The sequence below is a fragment of the Syngnathus leptorhynchus genome, chromosome 11 (assembly GCF_054491065.1).
Source record: "Syngnathus leptorhynchus isolate UIUO chromosome 11, UIUO_Slep, whole genome shotgun sequence".
Lineage (NCBI taxonomy): Eukaryota > Metazoa > Chordata > Actinopteri > Syngnathiformes > Syngnathidae > Syngnathus > Syngnathus leptorhynchus.
Genome location: NC_141205.1, coordinates 2564553 through 2591366, shown reverse-complemented (window position 1 = coordinate 2591366; position 26814 = coordinate 2564553). Strand labels below are relative to the sequence as shown.

The following is a 26814-nucleotide window of genomic DNA, read 5'->3' as shown; positions in this document are numbered from 1 at the left end:
GTTGGCTTGTACTTTGGCCCAAGGGACTGCTGGATTAGTTTCAAGTAGCTAATTTGAGCGCATTTACATCATATGATGTGATTAATGTGCATTGTCGCTTCTTAAAAAAAAGAAATATTGACTTGATTTATCTGATCCGATGGGGCCCCAAAAAAAAGGAAATCAAAATACAGCTCAAATAGAGAAAATAAAGCTGAACCAAATGAGGCGAAACTTGTAAGAAAGGATACGACTAAAATAAATTGAGGAAAGGTCAAAATAAAATGAGGGAATGATAAAATCATAAGAAAAGCATGAAACCAAAATTGCCAACTATCAGTTCAATTTCCATCAAGGCTCCCTGAGACTTTTTCAGACATCGAAGTCGTAATATCCAAATTCCCAAACTATATTCTGAATCATGCTCATTCTGTACATATAATTCCATTTCTCACCAGCAAACAAAACTTTGGAGCCGAAGGCAATTTGCTCCAGATTTGAATCTGTAGATATGCATATTGAAACAATCAGTATTTGTTGATACTCAAAGGAAACTGGAATAAAGGTCAAAATATTAAAAACAGCCCCGCAGTCAAAATTAAGCAGCCAGCGCAAACATGGATGAATAATGCGTGACCGAATTCCTTGTTGTAAGTCTCATTCTTTTTGTTATTTTTGATCCTGCAGATAAAGCGGTCATATCAAATGTTAACCACATTAACAGAATCTTTTAAAAAAGACAGTCGGCCCTTTTTTGCTTTCTCCTCTTCAAGCTGCAGGGCAAAATTTACTGGAGCGACACAGGGAAAACAAAGAACTTCGAAGATAGTATGCCTTAATTAGGAAGATCAGGGGAAAGGGGATTATTATGTGAACAGACTTCATAGATTCTTGTGGGCTAATTTTTTGCAAACAAAAAAACTGTTTTTTTTTTTAATGTACTGTACTTTTCGTATTTAGTTTGATCCAGTGTGTTATTGCCCCCGGCACAACAAACCTCATTTACGGATATTTTACATTTGATTAAAGCGAGACTCCCGTTGTGTTTTTACACAGTAACAATCCCAAAGACCTTCCTGTGGAACTACTTACTGAGCGTATTTTAATAAAGCAGCTCATTGTTTGCAGCGTTCAGATGTGATGCCCTGCTTTTCATGTGTATATGTAGTTCTCTCATTAGCGCTTTAGCCCCATAAAAAGAAAACCAACCAAAAAAAACAACAACAACAAATGACTGTTATCATTTAATTAGATTCCATGTTTGTCTCCAGACTTTAATTAAGATATCTTATTAAAGGGCCCCTCTTTTTGTTTTGCTGGGGTGCTTGGCCGCCTTTTTAAAGCGATAGTAAGAGTCGTCAATGAGATTGTTGACACAAAAGTGGAACAACGGAGCTGGCAACACCTTTGTTTTCCTCACGCTATCATTAAATTGAAAGAACAATTTTAAATCATGAGGAGGTTTAATGTTTGAGTGCATGGGTAGTAACGACTTCTTTCTCGCAGGGAATTTTACATTTGTATGGCACTCTAGTTTTTATGGCGCATTCAAGTGCACGTAAGCACAAACAATAATTAGGAATCGCTTTTTATGGCTCTGTGTTTGCAATGTGAAAACATTACCTTTTATTGTTTATCCTATTCTGACTCAGGAAACAGGCAGCGTATTTGAACTTGACGCGGATTAAATGATATGATTGTTGTACAATTTTTAAGGAAGGGCGTGATAGTCAATCAGTTGACAGATCGATTTTGAAAAAAATGAATTAATGCTATCTTGAAGATTTTGGAGACAAAATGGAGTGCGTTAAAGTTGCAAGCGACGAATGAGGTGTCTGGGTTTTTTTTTTTTTTGATTCACCACAAAGGGTCATGAGCCCAATTTATGATGTTTCAAATAGAGCCTGACATTTTTGGGGGAATTCTGCGGGATGGGAGTCGAGTTTATATTTAATTCTGGGTTTGGGGTAGTACAGGATAAAAGGTTCACGGGAGCAGATGGGAGTCAGATTATCCAGTAACCCCAGAGAGTCCATGCGCAGGAGGGAGCGACAAATGTTTTTTTTATTAACTCATTCGCTGCCATTGACGCCTATAGACGTCGAAGATGTATTAACTGTGCTGGCAGTGAATCAGTTTTAAAACAGTCATCAAACTTTTATGGTTCATGATATCTTGAGGAAAATACCACTTCATTCTATGACCAAAACTCTGACCTCCTAACCTGGCTCTATCACCCCAAACGTTTTTTCCAAGAAACATTTGAGGCCAAATTCAACCTGCTTTTTCCCCTCACGCCAAGCCGCGAAGTGGGATGCCACTTCTCTGGAGCGATGCAACAGGAGCTCCTCGGGCCACCTGAGCCTCCTGGGCAGCCTACTTTCTCCTCTAACCTACTTAGGAAGCTTTTTAAAAGATCCCAAAGAAAGCCTTGTTCATTTCTGGTCTCATCTCCGGGTGCTCCGGCGAAGACAGCTGATTGGAGGGTGGGACGTAAGCAGGGATAGACCGTCGGTGTGGGGTAGCCCACTGGGTGAGTTAGTGGGACAGCCGTGCATTTTTAGTACAGACAAAGAGATTAAATGTGAGCAATTCAATTGAGGAATAAGAATCAATTTGAACGATTGGATAAAAAACAATTTCCCTGACTATGGCTATTGCATTTGTTGTTTTTGATTCAGCGAGGCACAGCAGCATAACATGCACTTGCATGAATATAGATGCTTATTTCCAGCGACATAAAAGTCCGACCATCCATACATTAAGCATCCCAGATAAATTCTGCTCAAATTCTCATATCGTTTTTCTTCGTCTTTATATGCCAGTCCTTCCATAGTTCAATCACATGATACCGAAAAACATTTATATTTCTTCCTGCAGCACGCTTTGACTAAATTCACTTATCTTTATGACAAAGTACAGCAATCTACATGTGCCTTCCCTTATTGCTGCACAAGCTCGACTTAAGACGATTATTTTTGTGACATCAAAATACAACAATCGACATGCGCACATTTTTTACCTGATACCTTTGATAGTTCCACGTTGTATAATGTGAGCCCGGCAAGGCATTGCAGCACTGTCTTCCATAAAGATATTATCTTTATTTCTGTGACAGTGTCATCAAAATGCACGTCGAGTATGTAATGTGGCATGAAGACAGAGCCCGGCATTCATCATCTCCATCCTTTGTAAGGACGTATCAGCAGATAGCGCTTTTGTCTCTGTTTTTTTTTTTGGGGGGGGATATGGCAGAATTGGGATTCTGAAAAGTAATCCCATTACAATTGAATTACGATATAAGACTCTGTGACAGTCGGGAATAATTGCCTTTTCTTTTCACGGACTCCAACTCTGAAGTGTATTTTATGAATAAGCTAATTTGGTGAAATAATAGACAGTTATTTCAGGCAGTCAGAAACTGATGCTACAGCTAATTAGCTATCAAAATAAATAGTTATAGAACTGACCTGGTACATCTACCAATTTTAAGAAAAGACCAAAGTATAGGAGGTCATTCAGGGATTTACCTCTAGTATGATACAGTGCAGTGATGTGCGGTGAGGTTCATGACTGGGGAGGCACTGACGCCCCCCCCCCCCACCGGTATTCATCCCTTTTCATCTCCCAATTAGATTCCATCCCAGTCATGAAAGAATTTGGAATTTTCTTTTTGGGCTCTAAGCACTCCGATTTGTTGAGCCGGTCCTTTTAGCATCCCCAGTTATGGTCAGGATCGCATATTTTGAAGACTGCGTGTGTTCAAACAGCTGCTTGGAGAGTTAAATTGTCCACAGGCGTCACTATAAAGTAATAAACCACTCAGCACATTCATATGCTGTCATGCTCCTAAATATCTGAGGAGGATATAAAAAAAAAAAAACCTCCTGACTCTCTTATTTTCTTTTAGTTTTCCCTGCAAAAATCTTCTCTTGAGGGCTTATCATCTTGTATGTGATCATATTTCAGTGACTCTCTTGCCATGAGGGAGGGAGTGGCACAAACACCTTACTATCAAAAAATATGATACTTACCAGTCTTTGGGGAGCTTGAAGTTGTTTAGAGTTTCAGAAAGTTTCCAAAGTTTGCGCTTAATGAGCCATGCAGTTGTCTTCACTCAAGAGCCGTGCGCCACTGTAGAAAGGTTACATGCCATTTTATATGAAGCCATCAATCACACCTGCTCTTACTTTATTTGCTAGTATCTGTCTTTTACAAGCGAAAATGTAAAAGTTCCATTCTCTATGATTTGCAATAACAGACAGCTAGAAAAAAAAAAAACAATATGACTTGAACTTCAATAGTACTTGTCTGTATTTTATGTACATCTGACTCGAGGCCTCTTGGAAGTGAGTGAAGAAGCTTCATTCAAACAAAACTAGTGCTTTGCCAGAATATAATCACTTGGACAAAAGCAGTGCTATGGCACAGTCATGTGCGATCTTGGTGCTGAGGAAATCTTTTTAAAGTGGAAGCCTTTTTTGACACCATTTTAGCTCCCAATAACAAGTCTGAGTCATCAAGCATTTAAAGACTCCTACTCCAGATTGAAAAGCTCTTTTCGACCTTGCAAAACATTGCTCTGAATTTACAGAATATTTCATCATCTTGACATGTTTCACACACACAATGAAATGTTAACCGCTCAGCTTGATAAATCTGTCCGCTATTCAGCCATGTGAATTCTCACTTATGGGTGGCTTAGAGGTTGATGAACGTAAGAAACGGTTAGCCTCAAATTGGCATAGTTTGAAATTCAAGGATTATTATGAGGCTTAATATAATGTCTTTTTTTTTTTTTGATGATAACCAGTGAGTGCAGTTAATAAGAGGTATGAAAATGTACGCGGTAAAATGAACAAAAGAGCTCTCCGCTTCTGGGGAAAAAAAAAAAAAAAAGCCTCGGTGCCATTCTCACCTTCAATACCCGAGTGCTTCTCTGTGCTTTTCACAAAAGACTGATCTATCATCTATTTTAACAGGAATTCGCCTTCACCTCTACAGAGTTCGGTGTGTGGTTAGCAAGTTGTCAGCAAAAGTTTTCAAAACACAGACAAAGTTCTCAGTGCATACACTGACAAAATGGCCAAAATATAGAAAAAAGAAATCCACAGTGACGGTTTAATAGTCTCATCGAATGAACATTGTGGTTCAACACATCACATTTAGATTAAAGTTGAATCATACTGTAAATCTAAAAAAAATCGGACAAATCGTGTATTTATTCTAAAAGTTATTACGTCTACGACCAATTATAGGAAAAAGCAGTTGTCAATGCTATATATTAAGTGGGTTTGTTGATTTAGCGGCATTCATTTTGCAGTAAGGAGATCTCTGGGTGAATTTAAGCAAGCAACTGAATAATGAACTTATCACAAGGTGATATAAACGTCATGTTTGCTTCTGTTTTCCTCAAATGCTCCTCAAGGACTCTGATGCCGGTCTGGCGCGACGCATTTGAAGCTCCAAACAAAAAAAGATTTGTCATAGCGGCGCTTGATAGGCCTTTTGAATTATAACCACGAGACGGCTTCCGACAAATCTTTTTAATTAGCTCGTTGCGCCTGATTAACCGGTAGGTAACTGAACATGAACGTTGCTTCTTTCTTCTCCCCTTTGAAGGATTTAACCACCCTCCAATAAACAAAAGCACATCCGATAATCGCTTGCTTTAAACCGGACTCAGCATCCATGTTGGATAAGTCCAGGAAAAAAAGCAAAGTGGAAAATGTCAGTCCACTTTAAAGGCGAGCAGCCAAACAAAGCGAGCAAAAGGGCAGCAATTTATGACCATTACAGCTAGACAAATTTATCTCTCGTATTATTTCATAGCATCAGGAAATCCAATCTAGCCATAATTTAACATGTACCTGTGACATTTGGACACATCCTCGTATGCGAATGACAGAATCGCTCAACGTCGCCAACCATCATATCAGAGAATAACTGAATCAAAGTGAACAGCATTTCCATTACGGTCTGTAATGTGTTTTTATTTTTATTCCAGTTTTCAATTTGTGAAAACAAGTTGCGCTATCTACGAATTTAAAAGCTGTGTAAATGATATGAAGAACAAGACGTAATGCACTTTATAAAATGTATGAATACAAATATTCCACATGAGATGAAAACATTGTGACATGATGGAAAATATGCATTTGAATACAATTTGGTGCCTGCCGTTTTTATAAACTGATTAATTTTTTTTTTTAAATATAATTTCCCTAGTCAACCTGCGAAATAACATTGCATACAGCGCAACCTGTTTATTACTCTCATCGGTTTTAAAAGTAAACTAAACCTCAACAAAAGCGAACATGAGTAATGGCATGCTTGACCATCAATCAAATGTAGGCGGAGGCAAGGCAACACCACGGACCACCTGCCGTATTGATATTCTCGCCGCCACCGAAAGGAGGGAATGGGCTGTTACTAAAGGGGAGGCAAAGAAACAAAGCGCTCTGTTTTTACACCGGGGATATTAAAGCTGCTGCAGAAGCGAACGCCATCCATCACCACCCGCGTTCAGATGCGAAGCTGAGGGCTTTCACGTCATCTTCTCCGCCCAAACTGCGCACACTTCATTTAAAGCAGTCAATGAGGCCATGTGACTGATGGAGGGAGCAACAATTGAACAACAGTCTGGATTCAGAATTAAGACATTTGTCTTAGTCGCTTCTTATTTGGAGCCAAACTTTTCCCAAAAGTGCACACATTGTGCTACTTAATATTCATCCAGTCCACAAGCTGACAAGTACAGCAAGTCCATTTATCACCCTCGACTGTCACGTGGTTTCTCACTCTTACACAAATCCTTTCGAGAAAGTTGGGTTTGGATTTTTTTTTTTTTTTTTACCAATGATGTCAGCTATTCATGATGATGATCATAGAATAGAAAATGAAACTGTTGGCTTATTTGGCAACTCCAGCGATCCCGTATTACTGTAAACATTTATGAGTAATGGCCTCCACCCTCCCATTCATCCACCCACCCATCCATCCATCCATCCATCCATCCATCCATCCATCCATCCATCCACCCTCCCATCCACCTATCCATCCATCATGAGTTCTGAATATACCCCAAACTATGATCACAAATGACTAACATCATTTCACACCCATTTTATGTTACCTTTAAAATTTAATGGCTCGCAGATGATTTGATTAGGAAAAAAAAACTTGTGTGTCGCTACTTTGCAATCAGTAAAATGACCACTTTTCACTTATGTGAAATCATAAGACTCCATTAAGATGAATGGAATTGCCGTTAATTCATTCCAGGCCCGTACCACATTAATTCCAACGGCATCAATCATTGACAAATATGGCTATTTTACCATGATGTATTTTGGGTGTGTTTATTTACATTTTTATTTATTTATAATTTAATTTATTTACAAATTATAGCTAAATAACGTTCAAGTTTTGCTTGTCATTCCAATAATTCTCTTCCTCATTGCCAATATTTCTCATCATGGATGCGAGGTATATAACAGATGCTATTTAATAAGGTATGGGGTTGGACTCCAAAGCAGAAATATGACCATTTTAAATGAGTTAATATCAGCCAGCTGATTAATTGGTTGGGCACCAACCAAACCAATCTGAATAAAAATGATTATTTTTAGCCAAATTGATGAGTCATTTGTGACCCACTTCCATAAAACTTTGGGTCTAGTCACTCGTGCATCTCAGGGTTAATTACACGCAAGTGTAATATGCCATCTGGTTTGGAAGGTATTGTTGAGTAAAATTAATATGTTGTTGATGGAAGGTTTAAGAGGTAAACCGCCGAGTGGCTATGAGAGATTGATGACTTGCTGGTCGAGTAACACTGCTCCTTTATGTGTTTACAGCGGATTTTCATGTTCTGCCGTTGAAGTCATCAATCTTGCTGGAATAAATAAAAGTGACAAATTACAGTGTGTGCTCTTTACACCTGTCAAGGCAACAATAACACAAACATTTCATCGTCCTTTGGTCGCCCTTGCGACGGCGATAGTTGATGATCTTCATCTGCGTTGTAACAAAGTGTGACTTTGCCACTGCTTTCTTTTCCGTCTCCCGGGAGTCGAACGCGAGTCGGACGGATTGATTTCTTTGCTTTCACGCTGCCTCTTCTTCTTCTTCTCTCATTTGACTTGAATTTATTTTCATTGCATCATCTGTTCAGAGCGTGCTGTTCCTTCTGCGTCTCTGACTAAGACAACAAAAAAGCACGATTGAGATTACATCTTTTTCTTATTTTTTGTCACGCGCTTAATACATTTCAAGATAAGGTTATGCATTTGTTAGTTCACAATCATTTTGCCATATTGTCATGTCGTTGCATCAGTCATGAATAATCTACAAGAACGATGGCCAACTTCAATGATGGAGGGGCCGCAATTTTTTATTAGTGTCACTATCTCACAAGTCTGCCATCAAGTGGACAGCGGTGATATTACAACTTAGCACCATATGATTAATTGCCCAGCCCTATTTTACAGTATTATTTATGCCACAAAATAATTCTGTGATTACGGATTGGACACATACTGTGTGTTTACGGAGAAGCAGGATTTTAGTCCATCGCTAATTTGTTATTATGCAGTTGAAGTTTAGAGGAAGCAGCAGATGGCGCAGGAGGAAGTCGATCCAATAATCCAGTCCTCAGTGCATTTTTCAGCATGAAGACTCAAGAGCTTCGGGGCTGAGGAGAAAGTACGACACCTGCCTGCTTCTTGGGCTTACGAGTCTTATCGTGTCAGGGTGGATAAAAACAGCAAAATGCCTCCAAAGTCAATATCAAACCAGAGCGTGCCATGTTGCCATGTGAATATTTGAGATCTTAATAGCCATTATCGCAGTCACGGTTCATTAACAGGAGTAATTGTTGTCTCGCTGAAGGATACGAAGAGTCAAAGCACAATGAGATGCATTTTATCAACCCGTTTCGTGTGGATTGCTGTTCTCCAGATACTTGTTATCGGGTCACTTTGTTGAAGGCTGACCTCTACAAAAGCCTAATATATCCCAACCTGTGATCCATGTTCTTTGCAGATACGGAGACATGGTGCCAAAGACCATCGCCGGAAAGATCTTCGGGTCTATCTGTTCACTTAGCGGCGTGCTTGTGATCGCCTTGCCCGTGCCCGTCATTGTTTCCAACTTCAGTCGCATCTACCACCAGAACCAGAGGGCGGACAAACGTCGTGCCCAGAAGGTAAACACTTACATGTATCTTCTGCAAAAAAATAAATTAACTCATCTTGTGCTGCAGCTTTTTTTTTTTTTTTTTACTTCTCTTTCTTGAAAATGATTCTTTTTTAATGGACTGAGTAAAAATAGAGGATCAAGGACAAAAGGTTTGACCTCAATCAACTAGGACCCAGAGCTACAAACAACCTAAAACTCCCAAATCCATTGCCCTTTTATTTGACATTCTTGTACATGTCTCATACACACAACACACACTCACACACACACATCCTAGCCGAGTGTTAAATGTTAGCTATCCACTCAGTGCTCTCACCTCGTGAGCGTGACCTTTTCCACAGGACTCCATAAGAGAAGCATTACGCAAAGAGTGGCTGGAAGCAAATTGAGGAGGTTGACATATTTGATGGGTCATGACAAGGCCGGACCGGACCCTCGTTAGACTCAGCACAACACTCACCGGACGCTTCGTTAAATAATCTTGCTCACTCTGTCAAATGAGAAAAGAACACACAAGGAGACACCACTTGAGTTTGCATATAAATAAAAATCAACATTAAACAAACAAAAAAAACAGGAGCGGAACGAAAACTGGGACAAAAGTTTGGTCGTTGGAATCCGGGCAAAACTAGGGCACACTAAAAAATAAATTCATATGAATTCATCCATTTTTTAGCACCAATCAGACCACAGACATACACAAACAGCCATTTACACTCATTTTTGATCCATTTTTATATCTGTGCCACGGCGTCCATCTTGATTTGGGTACAAATCAGGTTTATGTGACTGCAATAGCAATAAAACCGATAATCCCCTCTGCCACATTCCTTCAAGCAAACCTGGGAAGGAGATCCAGTCAATTGGATTTTCCTGAAAGGAATACTTTTTACTGACTTTTTGAGCTTGAAAAGTTTCACAAGAATATAATAAGCCTTATTAGTTGTCGTTCCCTGACAGAAGGGTAAAGAGAGCGTCATCATTAGCAAACGACTACAGTAGACGCTGGCAAAATTCATTCAGCTGGCAGCCAACGCAAAACACGCACCATTAAATCTGTGGCATTGAAGAAATATAGCTTTCAGAATAATGCTTTCATTAACTTTAATGTTTTTATCTTCGGTTCTTATTCTCATGACATTCAAACGTTTCTTATTATTTCATATTTGGAAACGTTCAAACTTGATTGTGGCAAGATTATGACTTCCATTTTCACCACATGGACCTTTTCTTGTATGAACTTAATTGTCATAACTTTGCAACTTTTCTCATAATAAGACAACTTTCACACAATATTCCGACAGCATTCATAGAACTTTTCGGATTCCTTTTCCCCCCTCCAGTTTGATTCTAACACTTCATCATATTCCATTGGCCAATACTGAGCTTTTTGTGTAAACCATATGACAGTGATTTTGACCGAACTTGACCGTAGGCAAAGTCAGAGCTCAGTAAACTTAACTCAACCTCCATTTGGACCGTCAAAAGAGTGACAGGTGCTCGCGAGCCTGACCAATCGCAATCGACTTCCTGCCGCATCAGAGTCAGTTATTCCCTCTCATTCTTCCTCCTCGTGTCAAGCGCAACCTTTGATCAGCCCAGATGAGCAAGAGGCGGCATTCTGGCTGTCAAACTCACTCTCATTAACTTATCGCAACCGAGACGGACGCTTTCCATTACGCGTGCAAAGCATAAAACGTGATAATTAAATCGCTAGGCAGGCAGGTTTCGGCAGATACAATTTCCAGAAGTTCCCCAACTATTTCTCTGACTTTATGAGTTATGCCAGGTCTGGTTTATTGGGCCGCGTGAGGAGCTGAACCCGGATGAGGAGATCGCTCACTTTTACAAGCACTTGAGGCAGCTTCATATCCTTCGCAGCTGCCCTAATATCCTCTTCATTTGAGCAAAATTCAATTCTCAATCCGTGTCATTCTCCATGGGCCTCCCTCTGCTGAGTTATCAAATTCATCTTTCCAGGGCCTGACTCATTTATTCCAGTACAGCGCGAGAGATAAAGAATTTAAAGTGTTGATCTCCAGTAGTGGTTTTCACCATCACCACAAGAAAGTAGTAGCTCACTGATGCTAGCTAGCTAGCACACTCAGTTAGTGGATAAATACGTACCATTCCAAATAATTGCAACGACACTAACAAAGTGCTTAAAGTAACACTCAAGTTTGTCCACTTGTATTTTTGTGTCCAGAAAGCTCGACTGGCTCGTATACATTTAGCCAAGTCCGGGAGCGCCAACGCCTTCCTACTGAGCAAACGCAATGGACTCCTAAACGAGCTTCTGGAGCTGACGGTGAGGGATGACTTCTGACTCTTCAAACCAACAGTAAAGTAGAATAATGGAGAAGTTCACACACACACACACACACACACACACACACACACACACACACACACACACACACACACACACACACACACACACACACACACACACACACACACACACTGATCTAAACGCCCTCAAAATGACAATTACTGCCTTAATTAACCAAGGAAGAGTTTAAAAGTCCTTCCGAGGGCTATAAGGAGAAGTGGGAATGATGACTTTGTCAGGGCAGAGGTGATAAGAGCGAAATCACAAGCTGTACTTTTCACACTTGCTTCTTTACGTTTGATTTACGCCTTGCCTGCAAAATTCAAAAGTCAGACTCAAACTTTTATCTGGCTTGTTTAGTTGCTCCCGGTGATAATTAAATATCATGTGCATGAAAAGAGTGTGCAAGAGGAGAACAATGTACAAAGTACAAAGGAGGCCCCAAGAGAACATATACTTGCGGTACTCGTACTACAAAAATACTGGTATCTTCTGAGGGGAGGAAAAAGTAGCCATTTGTTTGATTCCCTTTTTTTTTTTCTTAAAAAATAAGTTTGTTCCCCACCTCAAAAATAGGTGGTTTGTGGAAAATTTGAAAAAAATACATTTTCTTAATGAATGAATGTAAATAAATAAATAAATAAATAAAAATAAATAATACTATAATAATAGACATTCTTAATTTAATGTCACAATGCCCCCCCCCCACAAAAAAAATACAAATGTCCGTGCTTATTATAAATACTTAATGTTGATATGTTATTGTTAATATAATTCTTATTTCTTTCTCTTTCAATCATCCCGGTCAGGGTAATCTGCAATGATTGAATCAGGGCAACTGGATATTTTGCTAAATTTCAGTTGAGAGAAAAAAAATCACTAATGACGCATGCAATTATGTTGATATCTTGTCGGAAAAAGCACTTCCAAGAAGAGATGACTTGAAAGCTAAGGACAGAAACATTAAATTGCAAAGGCTACGGTGCACTGCTTTTTTAGATCATGAAAGAAAATTTCAAATTTTATTTCGTGGGGAGAAAAGTTTCTTGGATTTGACCTTTCCTTTAATGCAACCTTATCCCTGTACAAAGAAAACCACTTTTAATTTTTCCTGTGTGGCTCTTCACTCCATAACAAAGGGATAAGGGAGGGAGACTATAATAAAACAAGACTTGTATTCCTTCAAAGAGGAAAAAGGCCCCATGTGGTTCAGTATAGATATGACATAAAATATATATTTTTCACTTTCATGCCAAGACACGACAAGATCAATAACAATCTTGAGCTCAGCTTGAAATGTCTGTTGTGGGGGTTAAAGCCAGTTGAAGGTTCACGGCAGCCAATGTGGGGGTGGCGCTAATCCTCAGAGCTGCTTCTTCAGTTTCTTTGCAAACTTTGTCTGATTTCTGCTTGTCAGAATGGCTAAAAATAAAGTCAGCCCGTATAAATATGCCAACTACTGGAATATCGATTCATGATATGCGTTATTTATGGCGCTGGGAAAAAAAAAAAAGACAGGATTCTTGATTCTAACCTTGAAAATCCTTCACAAATTTTGCATCCATGTATCAATCTCCTCATCTGATTCTTATGTTATGCTTCATTTCATTCATCCGCCTTCTCTTCCTCTTCTTCCAGCGCCGTTACATTGCATCTCTTAACACTAGCACATGGCTTATATCCTTCCATTTCCTCAAATCCATTTGGATCTAATCGAATCGGGAGTCGACGCCGGCGCTTGAGTATTACCATATAAATGCCATCTGCGAGTGGCCCTCTGCAAATCTGCCGCGAGGCTGCCGGCGAGTCAAATTACAGCGGCAGGGTGGCTGTCAAGTCAGTCAGTGGCGCTGAAGCGATATGTGTGACGCTTTTCTCCGTCAGTTAAATTAACTGCCGCCTCATGACTCACTATTAGGATTTTTATTTGTTTTGACGGAGTTTATTAGCGGCTCACGTCGGGCTGATTATCATTTAAGGTGTCTTCTTGGATATTCTGTCAACTTCCGAGGCCTTGTTAGATTATTTGGCGCTCGTGTCCTTGTTTCATCACATTTCAAGATTGAATGTTTTCTTGTGTGAACTTATTGAGATACATGGCCTTCAATTTCTCTTTATTGTATAACAGCCCCTCCCTCCCCTCCAGAAGAAAAGTACTGCAAATGGAAAACACTCAGTATTTGTGCTTCCGATTGGGTCATAGGACCAAATCTAAATGACATTTTTTGTTTAAAAAAAAAAAAAAAGAAGAAATGTCTGCTTCAAATCAAAATTGCAGATTTCCTTTCTTTCCAGTCATGGTTGATATGATTGACCTGCCCATCTTATTTCATGTTATTATGTGAAATAGGCTTCAGGGTTTTTATGAAAAAGGATGAAGCGAAAATAGCTTTTCAGTCCAGGTTTCTCGAGACTTTTTTGTGCGTCTATTTGCGACAGACTGACAATCTATTTTTCAAGGGCACACTACTAATACAATGCACCAAAATTGTGTAGGTTTTGGATTATTGGAGCCGAGCATTGAGGCTTGAAGCATTGAAAGGAGGAACGCAATCACGGAGAAGCTGCCACGTTGCTCAGCCCACGTTCTTCCAGTTTGGTTCACGAGCGTGTAGAATGTGAATGAGGATCGTTGCGGCTTCATCGCCCGCCACCCAAACCCTTTGAGGACACGTGCTGGGAGACAATTCAATTGTTTTTCATCTTACTTGGCAACGTTCCAGATGAAGCGTTATTGTCTTTCAAACCCTTTGAAAGTCTCGTTTGAGAAAGTAATCTAGAATCTTGTTTTTGGGTTGTTGTTTTTTTCTCGATGTCAGAAATGTTGCTGACATCTGAAAGCCAAGTTTGAAACGCTAACCCAAGTTTTGGTAACTATGCTACCTAATGTCAACCTTAAACACGCCTGTGTATGTATACAGTGTGTGAATACGGATGTGCCAACCATTCAGCCAATGTGCCACCCAAAAAAAAAACAAATGTTTACATTTTCCAACACCTGCTAACTTTCTTCCATCAGGGTGCAAATGCAGGTGAGCAGAAGCTGCCCAAGTCACCGTGTCTTTTGGAGAGTCAACACCACCATCTGCTGCACTGTCTGGAAAAAACAACTGTTGGTGCAACGCCTCAAAATTCTGTCTCCTCCTGCCTTCTCTTCAGGTCATAAACATTCTGACACTTCTTCCCCTACAGGCGCATGAGTTTGTAGACGAGCAACTGTATGAGCAGAACTATTTAGAAGCTGTCATGCAGAGCTTCCCCGCCCACAGAGCGTCGGTGAGCAGCCGTGAAGCCTCATCGCCGACCTGCTGCGGTCGCAGGGCCAAGAGGAACATAACCCTGCCTGATGCTGCTCTCCAACCTGGACCCAACCAACAGGGCCCCTTGCAGGAGCTCAGCGCCATCCACATCCAGTGTGCTGATAGGCCATCGCATTCTACCAGGTCAAATGAAAAGAAAGAGCTTCAACCTAACACCGAACGAGAGTTCTAAATCTAACGCTACCTAATGTCGACCCTAAACACGGCAGAATATCCGTAACTACTTTGGGGTCTGTTTATTTGACAAAATCCGATACCAAGAACATTAGAGCTGGGACCGCTACGCAAAACCCCTGCTCCCTAATCGTATTAACGGCAGCGAATGAGTTCCAGTTGAATTCGAACGTCGGCTTTTTTTTTTTTAGTTTGAAATAGCTTAGAATAAAAAAATTTTCGCAAAGTTGAATCCCGGTTGATTATTGCACCATTTGCTGCTGCAGGTAAGCTATTTTAAACAAACTTTTATCGAGCTAGGAGTGGAAGTTTCAAATCCAACGAGACACTTGGATTCGCTGCCGTCAACATGATTAGGGAACAGATTCAGAATTGAAATTCAGAACTTAAATGGAAGTCAAAACAACAGAATGCTACGTATCAAACGTAAATGATGTGCTTTGTCTCCTCGTAGTCGTTCAAAACTCAACCTGAAGCCGGATGAGGTCGGCAGGCTCAATTGCAAAGGCGGCCGGATGACCACAGCCATCGTCAGTCTCCCGTCGCCGCCGGCCCTGAGCACTCCCGACGTCAACAACCTTCGCGGCCCCCCCACCCGCAGGCCTCAGACTCCCTCCCCGGGGCCCAGCATCCAGACCAGCACCAGCTCAGCCAATGTCGTCAAAGTGTCGGCCCTGTGACGCTTTTAGCCACCGAGACTTTTGTAAATATGTGACGGACATGGGTGACCACGTCACAATGGAAGCTTTGAGACACTGCGGTGCAACTAGCATACCAGTCCAGCGGGTGGCGGTGTTCAGCTTCTACAGTTTAGTTCAATAGGTCAAAAAATTGTCACAAAATTGTCGACTGTGCTTACATGAATGTTTTTTTTTTCTGTGTGTTCGTGTTGTCATCAAATTGCCTTTACTTTAAAGCATCAATTTAAAAATAAAATAAAAAGTCATATTTGAAATTTTGTTTTATAAAACTATATCTGCAACCAGGTTCCCTCAGTAAAAAAAAAAAAACAACTGTTGTTCAGGTTGAAACTTTGAGCTACATGAATGTGTTTTAGGCAATTCATGCCTTTTTTTCCTCTTAACATTTTCCGTTTGCATTTTTTAAAAACTATGTATTTGTGGAACAAGCCAATCAATGTGCTGTATGAACAAAAGTATTGGGTCATAATTGCATCTACTGAAAGTGAAAAGATGTTTTTTTTTAGAAAAAATAATAATCAGTTTCTGGTCCATCCAATTGAACTTGTGTAGGCACTACTTGCTCTCACTGTATGTTGTTTATGTAAAGTGTGTGTTTGCGTCACATTGGCTATCGCGAAAACCCAATGATTACATCATTTGTAATGGTTTGCTTTCCAACAAACATCCAAATTTGGCCTTTGTTAGATAAAAATATACACATTTGGAGTGATTTTTGACTAGTTTTGAAATTATGACAATTTTATACAAGTTGAAGTGACAACCAGCTTAAAATGCATTCAAACTCCTAAAAGTAAATGCGGCTGAAATAAAAGGCACAGTTTAATGAGCACATAAATATTGTTATTGTTTAGGCCTTGTTCCTGTGGGAACAACTCATTATTTATAGCCAATAAAGTGTAACTAATTTCCAAGTGCGCTGGAACTTATTTTGTTTTGTCAGAGTTTAGCACAAATCTAGTTGGGTTTTGTAAAAAAAAAAAAAAAGTCATTTTGAGTATGATTTTTAACTAAATAATGACGAGAGGACAAGTAACGTCATTCACTGAACGTTGTATGTATTCATAGATGTGACATTCCTTCCTGTGTTATGGTTGAAAGTCAAAAGGGAGAAAACATTCAGACAAAATTCCTTGAAAGCATCACCATTATGAAACTACATAATAGTTCTTGTCACTTGTAATGCAAAAAAGTGAATGAACATCTTCTGGCTTGACATTTCTGTGAAGGTCTTGGCTTGAATGTTTTGTGTTGCTAGTCTTTATTTGTGTGTGTGTGTGTGTGTGTGTGTGTGTGTGTGTGTGTGTGTGTGTGTGTGTGTGTGTGTGTGTGTGTGTGTGTGTGTGTGTGTGTGTGTGTGTGTGTGTGTGCGTGGGTTTGTGTAGAAGTGGATGTGTGAGACTTTGCCTGTGTTTGTTCTGACAGAAGTTTGACGATCATTAAAATGCTGCAACTGTCAATATTTGTGTCTTCTGTCTCACTTGGGACCACAACCCGTAATAATAATGATAATAATGGTTTCAAACTAGGGTTAGGGTTTCAAACTGGCGTTTCAAACTAGTGTTAGGGTTTTAAAGTAGGGTTTCAAATCTTAAAGTATGAATACGTTTTCACGAAGATAAATGTAACAAAATCATTAGTGTCACATCTCGTCACCAGCCCTTCCACTGTGTGTCTGTTGTCATGGTTTCTGTCTGTGTGCTCGCCCCTCCCCTCCTATGTCCCCATGATTAGTGAAGATTTGGATATAAAATGTAAATACAAGGTTTTTTTTATTCATGGGAAAAACAGCTAAGTAGTTAAATTGAATTCTAAAAGTATATTTAAAGAAAGAAAATTCATCCCCAAAAAATTTTAACGAATGAATCGTTGATGGAATTCTTAATTACTTGAGATTTTTCTCATCTAAACGTTATGAAAGGTATAACTAAAATAAATGGTGGTGCAGTGTATTCTTATAAACACTAGATAGCAGTATCGTAGTACTCAAGCCTCTGCATCACTTCGCTGCACTGCAGGCGAAGGTACAATCAAGTGCGCTGGTGGTGTGACACGCAACTCACTTTTGGCGCACGCGCTTATCTGGAGCCTATTCTGACAAAAGTGGCGTCCAGACTGAAAAAGTCAACTTAACTAACCAATGTTTTTCACTTGTGCGAGAAAGCCAGAGAACATACAAACTTAACAGAGCCGAGATTTGAATCCCACATTTCAGAGCTGTGAGGCAGATGTACCACACACCATGTTGGCAGGGCAACAAACTTATTTTTAGGTGGTTGTTTTTTTTATCCTCACTATGTCTAATAGTGTTTGTGTGCGTGCATGCACGTTCACGCGTGTGTTTGTGCGTTTCCTGTTTCCTTTGTGTCGTGACAGCTGAGCGGAAGCGAGGGCACGCACGCACCAACAGCAGCTGCAGGCTCCATCCACACTGTCATAATAAGAACTAGTGTTAGAATTTCATATCAATACTGACCTACTGTGTAAATATGTCTGCTAAAACAATATGTTAACGTTAGAAAGAATGATCTTGGACTGATGTACTGTACATCAAATAAGTGACTCAACATGAATTTTAGTTTTGTATTGGAGCGGCTAAATATGATGAAATGCTTTTTTTCTTTTTTTGTAGGATTTTTGTGTGAAAAAAAAAAACTAAACACAAACAAATATACTGCACACCTAAATGAAAATAAACACGCACAAGATGTGGTGTTAGAGATTTTACCTCGTGGTTACTCGAGAACAATTCCACGCCCACGATGCTGGCTCAGGATTGGATCAGCAATGTAAGCGTAAAAAGGGCTCCCTCTTGAATGGACGCACGCACGCACGCACGCACGCAAGCCGACGCACTTAGATCGTCACTCGTTTGTTTGGCGTCACACGAAGCGAGGATTTCACAGACTTGCCTTTTGGTCTCCCCACGCTCGTGCATCAGAGCAAATTTGTTCTCATTGCGCCACAGACATGATGCGACGAGTTGCGTGATAATTTGCGTCTTTTTTTTTATTATTTAATTGAGATGTCAAAGAAGAGGAGTATGGATGTTTGTCTGCGTAGATTGAAACAGGAGCTGGTAAGTGTTGCTTTTTTTTGCGTTTATTCTGTGTACGTGCGCAAATGACGCATTCAATTAGAAGAATTCCGACTATGAATGCTTTGATCATGTTTACAGATGTGTAATATTTGACCTACATGTGTTGGCAGTGGCGTGACGCACGAATGGATTTTTGCGTGCGCGAGCGTGCACATGCGACATCCAAGGTAGAAGTTCACACTGTTTTCTAGCCACCGTTCCATTATTACTAGGGGATATTTTCAGCTGTTTTGTTTTAAGTTTCGTATGAATGTAGATAAAAACATTCACGGAATTTCTTCTTTTTTTTTTTTTTTTCTTGAACTGATTTTACATTCTTATTTACTTCATTGTTATTTATCCACCTTATTCCTGATGTGTGGGGATATTCCGGTAAGAGAAATCAAGTTAAAATGGTTCCGGGGAGTTTCGCTTGACAAAGCAGTATTATTTGAACTATATTATAATATTGGTCATTGTGATTAACAGGATGAATGCAGCTTCTCTCACCAAAAGCGAACTGGGATAAAGTTAGTATTTTGTAAGCATGATGAGGAACTACGAAAAATGGATGGATGTCTGACGAACATCTGGTGCCAAATAAAAAATACTCGGGTTCTTGTTCCAACAAAGAAATGACTTGCTAATCAGTGCAAGCATGACACTGTGAGAAGGTGACACACTTAGAAAGGACCATCAGGTGGTCTGAGCGCTGACAAGCTATCAAAGTGTGAACACTTGCTCTGCGGGGTGACAGCAGGTCACGCTCCAACTTTTCAAACTCCTGGGGCTCACTATCAAGTTCAAAACATGTCCACATAGAAGACTGTTTTTATATGTATCCACGTGAACTTCACCGCGAGACCTTAAACAAGCTTCGCTTGTTAAAGACGAGAGCATTGCTGTTATTTGCTTCACACTTTTATTAGCCTGTTGATGTTGACCTCCTTCCATATAGAAACACCCTCTGTGTATGTGCTCCACAGAAGCTTCCATTTCTGTGCCCTTGAGACACACACACAGCACCATTCATTTTTAATGAGCCGGCTGGAAGGACAGGAAGGGGTCCGATAACCTCAACGTTATAAAGCCCCCTACAGCCCACCAAACAAACAACAAGCCTCTTGCGTTAGAGCCACAAAAGTGTGGCTTGTTCGTTCGTAGTAAATAAATATAGAAGAGAAGAAGTCATTTAACTGACTCGCACCATTCATGTAAGAATTGACAGTGTGTTTGTATTGTTGACACTCAACAATCAATTCCATGCATATATTAACTTGTGATTTGAACAGTTTAAACTGTCTATAAGAATTCATGGAAACAGTGGAAAGATAAATACGGTATATTTAGTTCATTTGAGTGTTTACAATACAAACGTAAAAACACACGTGAACAGCTGAACTTTATGTGGGGTAAATCAAAGGCTTTTTAAAATGGTGACAGATGTGTGCTGACTTGCATTTTACATGTTTGGATGCATGCGGTAACTTCTGAACCCCTGCTATAAGTGGGTGTGCAGACTTGTGCAACCAAAAATATCAACGGTTATTGTGCAGGTTGTTTGTCATAAAATTCCAAACTGTTTTATCCTAGTCTCAATAAATATATATCGTTCAAATGTGACATTTGAACAGCTTTGTGTCACTTTTAATAGCCACTCTCTACGACTATAATACTATAATTACTCTTCATGCATCAGTTGGGCTTTGAAATCAACAATCACGCAAACTTTATTGAAATGCTGCCAAGTCTCTGCTCAAGCAGATTTTATCTTGTCTGAACATCAGAAGAGCAAAGTGATGATGCAAGACGTTCACCAGGGCAGTAAACGGGTTCCCCGCGGCCTCGGTTTCAGCGTCGCCTTTAAACCGGAGCGGACGGACGTTTCCTAACGAGCTTCTCGAGCTGTCGGCGCCTTTTAAACAAGACGAAAACATCTGCGCTTTACTTTCAAGTCTTTTTAAAGCAAATAAATGCCAAGCGGCTAAAGGTTGAAGAGGCTGACATATTTGGGCCACTCGCTACAACCGCAACTTTGCTAACATGTGGGATAATGGGGCTTTACTTTGTGGTGGAATATCAATTATTAATGTTGCTGCTGAAAACTAAAAATAGGTCTGTGTGTTGGCCTCCTACAAATATTTGTATTTTCACCCTCTCAAAAAAAACAGATAATTTGATTGATTGCATCAGTTCTAATTAAAATTTTAATTTAATCACATTTTTATGTGATTTGGTTTTTATTTTTTAAATGCATTTTTTTAATTATTTTATCTTATGCTCATTATTGTAAACCCTAGATTTTAACATTGCGTTTCGAAATATCTTTCATTTTCTTGTCATGATTAGTTTTTATAGCCAGGGGCTACAATTTCATTTCGCAACATCTCCTTGAGCATCACATTTGTGGGTATTCCCACATTACAAACATGATGCAACATGTCTTCCTCTCACAGGGCTTACAAGTAGCCTTACTGGGGGGGTTACATATCGCAGACCCTTCGATCTTCCATATGTAATCATTTATAATTGAAACCATGGACTCTCATTCATTACCATGTAAACATATGGCCGAGGACCCCCTCAATCCCACTCCACTGACTCTCACTGGCAGACTTGTCACCCCGTTTACGCCCGAGTGATCCCCGTCCCTCACACAGTTAGGGGATTAGTCTAGACTCGCAGCTCTGATTGGTTGCCCCCCCCCCCCCTTGTGAGACAGCTACAGGACATATATATATGCATCTATACCCGAGGGCCACTTAGGTTGGTGAGTTTGTGTGATGACAGTGACAGACTGACACGTCAACGGTAAGAGATGACTTGAATGGTGTTTTGTTTCTCATTAGAAATACTAGAATAGTTGGTATTCTTGCGATAAATGATTTGTCTTTTGGGGATGTCTAATTGAACAGAAAGTCAGGTATTTTTGTTTTGTTTGCAAAATCCAGGCTTCATATTTGGATCAATGCTAGTCGTTGGGCGATGTTCCAGTATCAGTTTCCCCATTCACATGAAATTGTGAAGAAATGCCGATTATAACAAGATGCATGAAAAAGTCTCAAATACCTAGATCTAAAATTGAATAGAAAGTTAGCCATTTTGGTTTGACTATGTTGTTGAGTAGTTGTCTAAGCTATGTTTTTCCAAGTTCACTCATGTTCATGTATCCGATTTACAATGCCCATTAAATGTTCTTGGATGTAGATGTGATGCTGGTGATCACAAAGTGGGTCAGAGAGGGCAAATGATTCAGAACTTGGCCACCGGGGATTTTGTATGTCTGTGTGCCTTCGAGTCAAGATATTGGATCACATGAGTCAGCCTCCAGAACAGATGAGAGGCGAAAGCAAAGAGGAGGAGGGGGAGGAAGATGACGAGTATGATTACAGTAGCAGCCGGCAAAAAAGTAGGCGTGAAAAACTAATTTGTGTCCAACCAGTTCAGGGTGCACAAAGACTGCTGGGATGGGCTGAATTTATAAAACATTAATTTTGTAATAAATGAAATATAATCTTACTACATTTTGAATAATGCAATATTAAGTTTTAATTTATTTATTGATGCCGTGATTTATGGGTGCAGCTTACATTACAGCTACAGTATTGTCGTGGTTTTGGTAAGTAAAGGCCAAATGAAAGTAAAGCGCAAAGCTTGTCTGTTTTGCAGCTGTCATGGGTTGAATTCACTCTTGACTGCCAGCCATATGGGTCAATGTGAACGTTCAGCCAAAACAGCCTGTAGACCTTCTGTCATATTTCATTCTGTCAATTCATGCTGTTGTAATTGGATTAAAGAGAGGAACGGCTGGTGGCTCAGGTTTGGACATCTTCTGATTTGTCATCACTCTCTTCACTCTCCAGGTGTCTATGAAAGAAGCGGGAGATGGTCTCCATGCTCAGATGAATTCCATGATGGGTGCGCTCCAAGAACTCAAGCTCCTTCAGGTCCAGACCGCTCTAGACAACCTCAACCTATCAGCTCGAGGACAGAGACATCTACAGGACGTGACAGTCTCTGACACAATGTCGATGAGTACTTCGGAAGCAGATCCCAGGTTGTGCTTGTCCAACGACCCCAGCCCAAGTCCAGAGCATTCCACGGAGTTGTCACAAAGCAGATACAGTGAAGGGACCTTGTCCTCGTCTAGTTCCAGTCTGGAGATGGAAAGAAGCGAAGAAGGAGACCTGGAGGCTGTACCGTGGAGGTGGTCGGGTTACGAAGCACCGCAGGTGGATTTCTATGGACCCGCGGTGGGGAACCCCCCACCGGAGCCCTACATGCAGCCTTCCAAGTGCAACCAACCAGTGGATCTGCCAGGCATCCTATACAGCCTCTCCAGAGAAGGTCCATCCTTGGACAATGACTACTCTCAGGACAGCACGGACGATGCTGGCGACTGGACTTCATCGCTCATGAACCAAAGGCGCAATCGCCAGCCATTAGTTCTCGGTGACAATGTCTTCGCCGACCTCGTAGGCAACTGGCTGGACTTGCCTGAAATAGAACCCGAAGAAGGCGGGGAAGAAGAAAAGAAGAGGGAGGCAAGGGTGGCGGAGGGGGGCGGAGACAGAGCGGACACCCCGGCTCACCCCTTACGCCTCAGCCGATCGCAGGAGATCTGCCGGAAGTTCTCACTCACGACCAACATTTTCAAGAAATTCCTCCGAGGCGTCCGTCCCGACCGGGACAAGTTGCTCAAGGAGAAGCCCGGCTGGATGGCACCGGAGATCTCGGAGGGTGACCTGGTCAAGAGGCCCAAAAAAGCAGCTCCAAAAAGCTCAAAAGGCAGCTTCTACCTGCCTTTCTGGGCAAACGGACAGCAAAGTAAAGGGCGGTCCGAAACGCATCCGAGTAGCCAAAACCACTTCCAGCAGTTCCACGAGAAGCCGTTTGCGGGGATTTACTTGGATCGGAGACCGCCAGAGGGTAGACTGAGGAAAATGCAGCCCTTGTTTGACTACAACACAGCTGTGTGGGTCTGATGGCTGGCACCACGTTGGCCCGGTAGCGGGTGCAGGCTGATTGAATGACTGTTTTCCAAAACATGAACTTCACACCTGCAATCCTGGTGATCAGGTTTTGTCTGACAATCTGAAAACGTGTCTTTTGTACAATCTTTGAAATTTTCAAAACAATCCCAAATGTTTTCACTTGTTTCAGGAAGTCTGACCGGATCTGACTATCTCAGAAAATGGTACCTTCAAGAGTTTCACTACACACTTGAGCAGCATGTGACTATACGCTCCCATCTTAAACACTTTCGGTTTTCTAACTGCTTGCAATCTCTTTCCAAGATGTTTTGTCTTCTCTCAAAAGTGAGCCACAGTGTCACCATCCATTAATACATCACATGGAGACGGTAAAACTTGAAAAAAGTTTTTTTTTTTACATGAGGCTGGACCATCCCATCATTGCATCATCTAGGCCCAGCAGGGAACCTGCATGACTAGTTCACTTCAGTTAAATTTGTAGCGCTGTTTTCTTTTTGCCAGCTGTCATGTCACATATTGTTAATGACTCTTCTTTCTGTGTGCACACACTGAGTTAACTGTCAGTCCAAATGGGCCACTGAAATGGGCAGAATGGAGGGGGTGGGGGTGGGGGGGCGAGCATGGCACAACATCGCACTGATTGCCATCTGCTATCAGGACATTGTGTCAAGAATAAGACCGGACCTAAATATATTTGCAAAAATTCTGAAATGTCTTATATGCATGTTACCTACACTTGGACCACTGCTAGAATGAAAGGGCAATCTTATTAATGATTCTTTTTTTTTTTTTCAAACTGACCAATCAAAAGGAGCCATCGAGGATTAGGCCTCGGCTCTTCTGCAGCCCCTTGGCCAGTTGATCCATATGGTACAGTCTCAGGATCCAGGTCACACACACATTTTGCAAAATGGCCTCACTCACTCTATGCGGATGTCGTGGATAAATCTCAAAAGAGTTTTTTGTTTTGATGTTTCGCTTTTTTATGAAGTGATAAATATGTGATGTGTTTTGTAGACTTGTCGCTTGACTTTTTGTATACTATAAATAAACTTTAAAAAACAGCAGTGTTGTGCATCACTTTTGAAGTTGTGTGTGGCAACTTTGTACTATAAATAAATTGGGGAGACAAAAAATATGCTAATGTAGGAACACAGACTCCAAATTGAGAGCTGATGTATGAAGACACACGTACATAAGGCTATTAATCAAATCAGATACAAATGATGTACTATTATTATCTAGAAATTACTGAAATGAAAATAACACATGACTAAAAAGTTGACTGAGCCGATTTGTCGGCTGCGCTCTAAATTTATTTCTAAATATGGAGCAGGATCCAGACAGCATCTTCAAGAAGTAAAACAAGACTGTGCAAAATGCTTCTGAGCGCATCAACATTTGTGTGCCTGCAGGGCAAAAAAAAAAGAAAAATAGGCTTTGTCACGAATTTCTCGGCTCCACTCTGATGATATCGCACATGCTTGTCAAAATGAATTCATGCAAACAAAGCTTTGCTTGTTGCAGTTGTAGGGATGAAGCAGAGTTGATGTTATTAACATACTTTACGCACACATGTCATTTCCATCTTGATCTCCTTCCTAACAGCAGCATACCAAGCACTGCAGTGACTATTTCAATATCAAACTGCAAAAATGGCCTTTCCTTGTTTTCCTTCTCTTCCATTGCTTCCACACGCACACAATTTATTTTTCAATACAAATGTCCCGAGGCTCTAATTTTAATCAGCCTGCAGCATGCCATCCATTTTTTTGACAATTCCAACATAATAGAGCAAAGATGACCTTTTCTTCTTTGCCTTTATATCTATTTTGTCATGTTTATTTATACAAAATATACGGACAAGTGAGAGCATTCTGCCAATCTGCAATCTCCCAATTCCAGTTTTGCCGTGAACATTTTTTGATTTTTCTTGTAGATAATAACTGTGACCAGACGGAAAGAGGAGTTTGCATTCATGGGTGTGCATGTGTTGAAGAGCGAGACCAACAGCTGCAAGAGTAGTGCCGTCGTTTCATCTAATTCAGTTTCCCCCGGGATCCCAGCAGCGGACTGTCTGGACATTGAGTTTGCATGTCCCCCCCCCCTTCCTTCCTTACCCCTCCTCCCCTTCCACCCTCGACTTGTCAGCTGTCGCTCTCACACAGGCCAAGACTTACATTTTTGCACATAAACTACTATGTATATAGGATTACATCTTAAAACGTAATAGAAAATGTTGTAACAATCATTAAAAAACAATAAATAAAACGACGTCATCTTCATAGACAAGTTCTAATAGCGCCAATATTGTCCACTTAATAAAACGGGGGTGTCGTAAATATGTTGCAGGTGAAGGAGCAAAACAATATGCACCCACCAAGAAAATAGCTCACACACTCACAAAAAGACAGAAATCGAACTATTCGAACGATTCATCGTCTCGGACATAAAACGGTAATAATGTGTCTTGTTACAGAACTTGCAAGGAAGATAAAACATAAATATGTTCCTTGGGAGGGTGATTACGCAATGCATGCCCGTATATTGCGCTATAAAGTCGTGCATGCTCTCATTTTCCCCCAAACCACGCCACTCATCTTTCAATGATCCTTTGTTGCTGTGCACCCACACCAGCTCCGCCTTGACCCCGGTGCTGGAATGCGCTCGCGTTTCACTTTTTATAATCGGTCAGCATGAAGACTACAGAGAAGAAGTAAGGAATCATCATCACTCAGCATTGCTTTTTTTCCTACAGGAAACATGAGTGCTCTTCAATGGCGGCATGCCGAAGCATTGCACATAAACACCACCCCGACCCCACCAACACGATAGGATTTGTGTACACGCCATAATCAGGATTGTGTGGACCTGTTTAGGTAGGAATTTGTCGTGACTTCAACAGAGAAGCGTTAAAATTAGCCATTAAATTCAACGTCAAATTAGACTTTTCAGATTCAGCTCAGAATGGCTCATTGCATATTCACAGAGTTAGCAGTAAATGAATAAAAACAATAATGATTACTGTAAACCG

General features: G+C 40.6%; 2 protein-coding genes across 4 annotated transcripts in view; both read left to right on the top strand.

Annotated features, from left to right (window-relative positions):
* LOC147048813 (A-type voltage-gated potassium channel KCND3-like) overlaps window positions 1-17076 on the top strand; it is a 33087-nt gene extending 16011 nt beyond the window's left edge. Inside the window, exons 2-6 of one of the 2 annotated variants that reach the window (XM_085924032.1) lie at window positions 9025-9187; window positions 11387-11488; window positions 14532-14624; window positions 14705-14955; window positions 15461-17076. In XM_085924032.1, coding sequence (XP_085780158.1) covers window positions 9025-9187; window positions 11387-11488; window positions 14532-14624; window positions 14705-14955; window positions 15461-15686 — 835 coding nt within the window. In that variant the 3' untranslated portion in view covers window positions 15687-17076. Of the gene's footprint in view, window positions 1-9024; window positions 9188-11386; window positions 11489-14531; window positions 14625-14671; window positions 14956-15460 lie in introns of both variants that reach the window. The other variant, XM_085924031.1, reaches the window with a different exon arrangement.
* A 1577-nt stretch (window positions 17077-18653) lies between these two features.
* On the top strand, window positions 18654-24822 carry inka2 (inka box actin regulator 2). 2 transcript variants are annotated; one of them, XM_085925186.1, is made up of 2 exons: window positions 18654-18786; window positions 22650-24822. In XM_085925186.1, exons 1-2 carry the CDS (start codon window positions 18733-18735, stop codon window positions 23769-23771), a joined length of 1176 nt encoding a protein of 391 aa, XP_085781312.1. In that variant the 5' UTR covers window positions 18654-18732; the 3' UTR covers window positions 23772-24822. The 2 variants fall into 2 exon arrangements, with proteins under 2 accessions (XP_085781312.1, XP_085781311.1); XM_085925185.1 differs by lacking the exon at window positions 18654-18786 and adding an exon at window positions 18942-19179.
* Window positions 24823-26814: the final 1992 nt, after the last annotated feature.

Bases quoted from the DNA above. Each gene is read 5' to 3' on its own strand.
- inka2 (XM_085925185.1), top strand. From the start codon at position 19,054: ATGAATGTAGATAAAAACATTCACGGAATTTCTTCTTTTTTTTTTTTT. The intron at 19,180-22,649 runs GTAAGAGAAATC...TTCACTCTCCAG, and splicing joins TGATGTGTGGGGATATTCCG to GTGTCTATGAAAGAAGCGGG.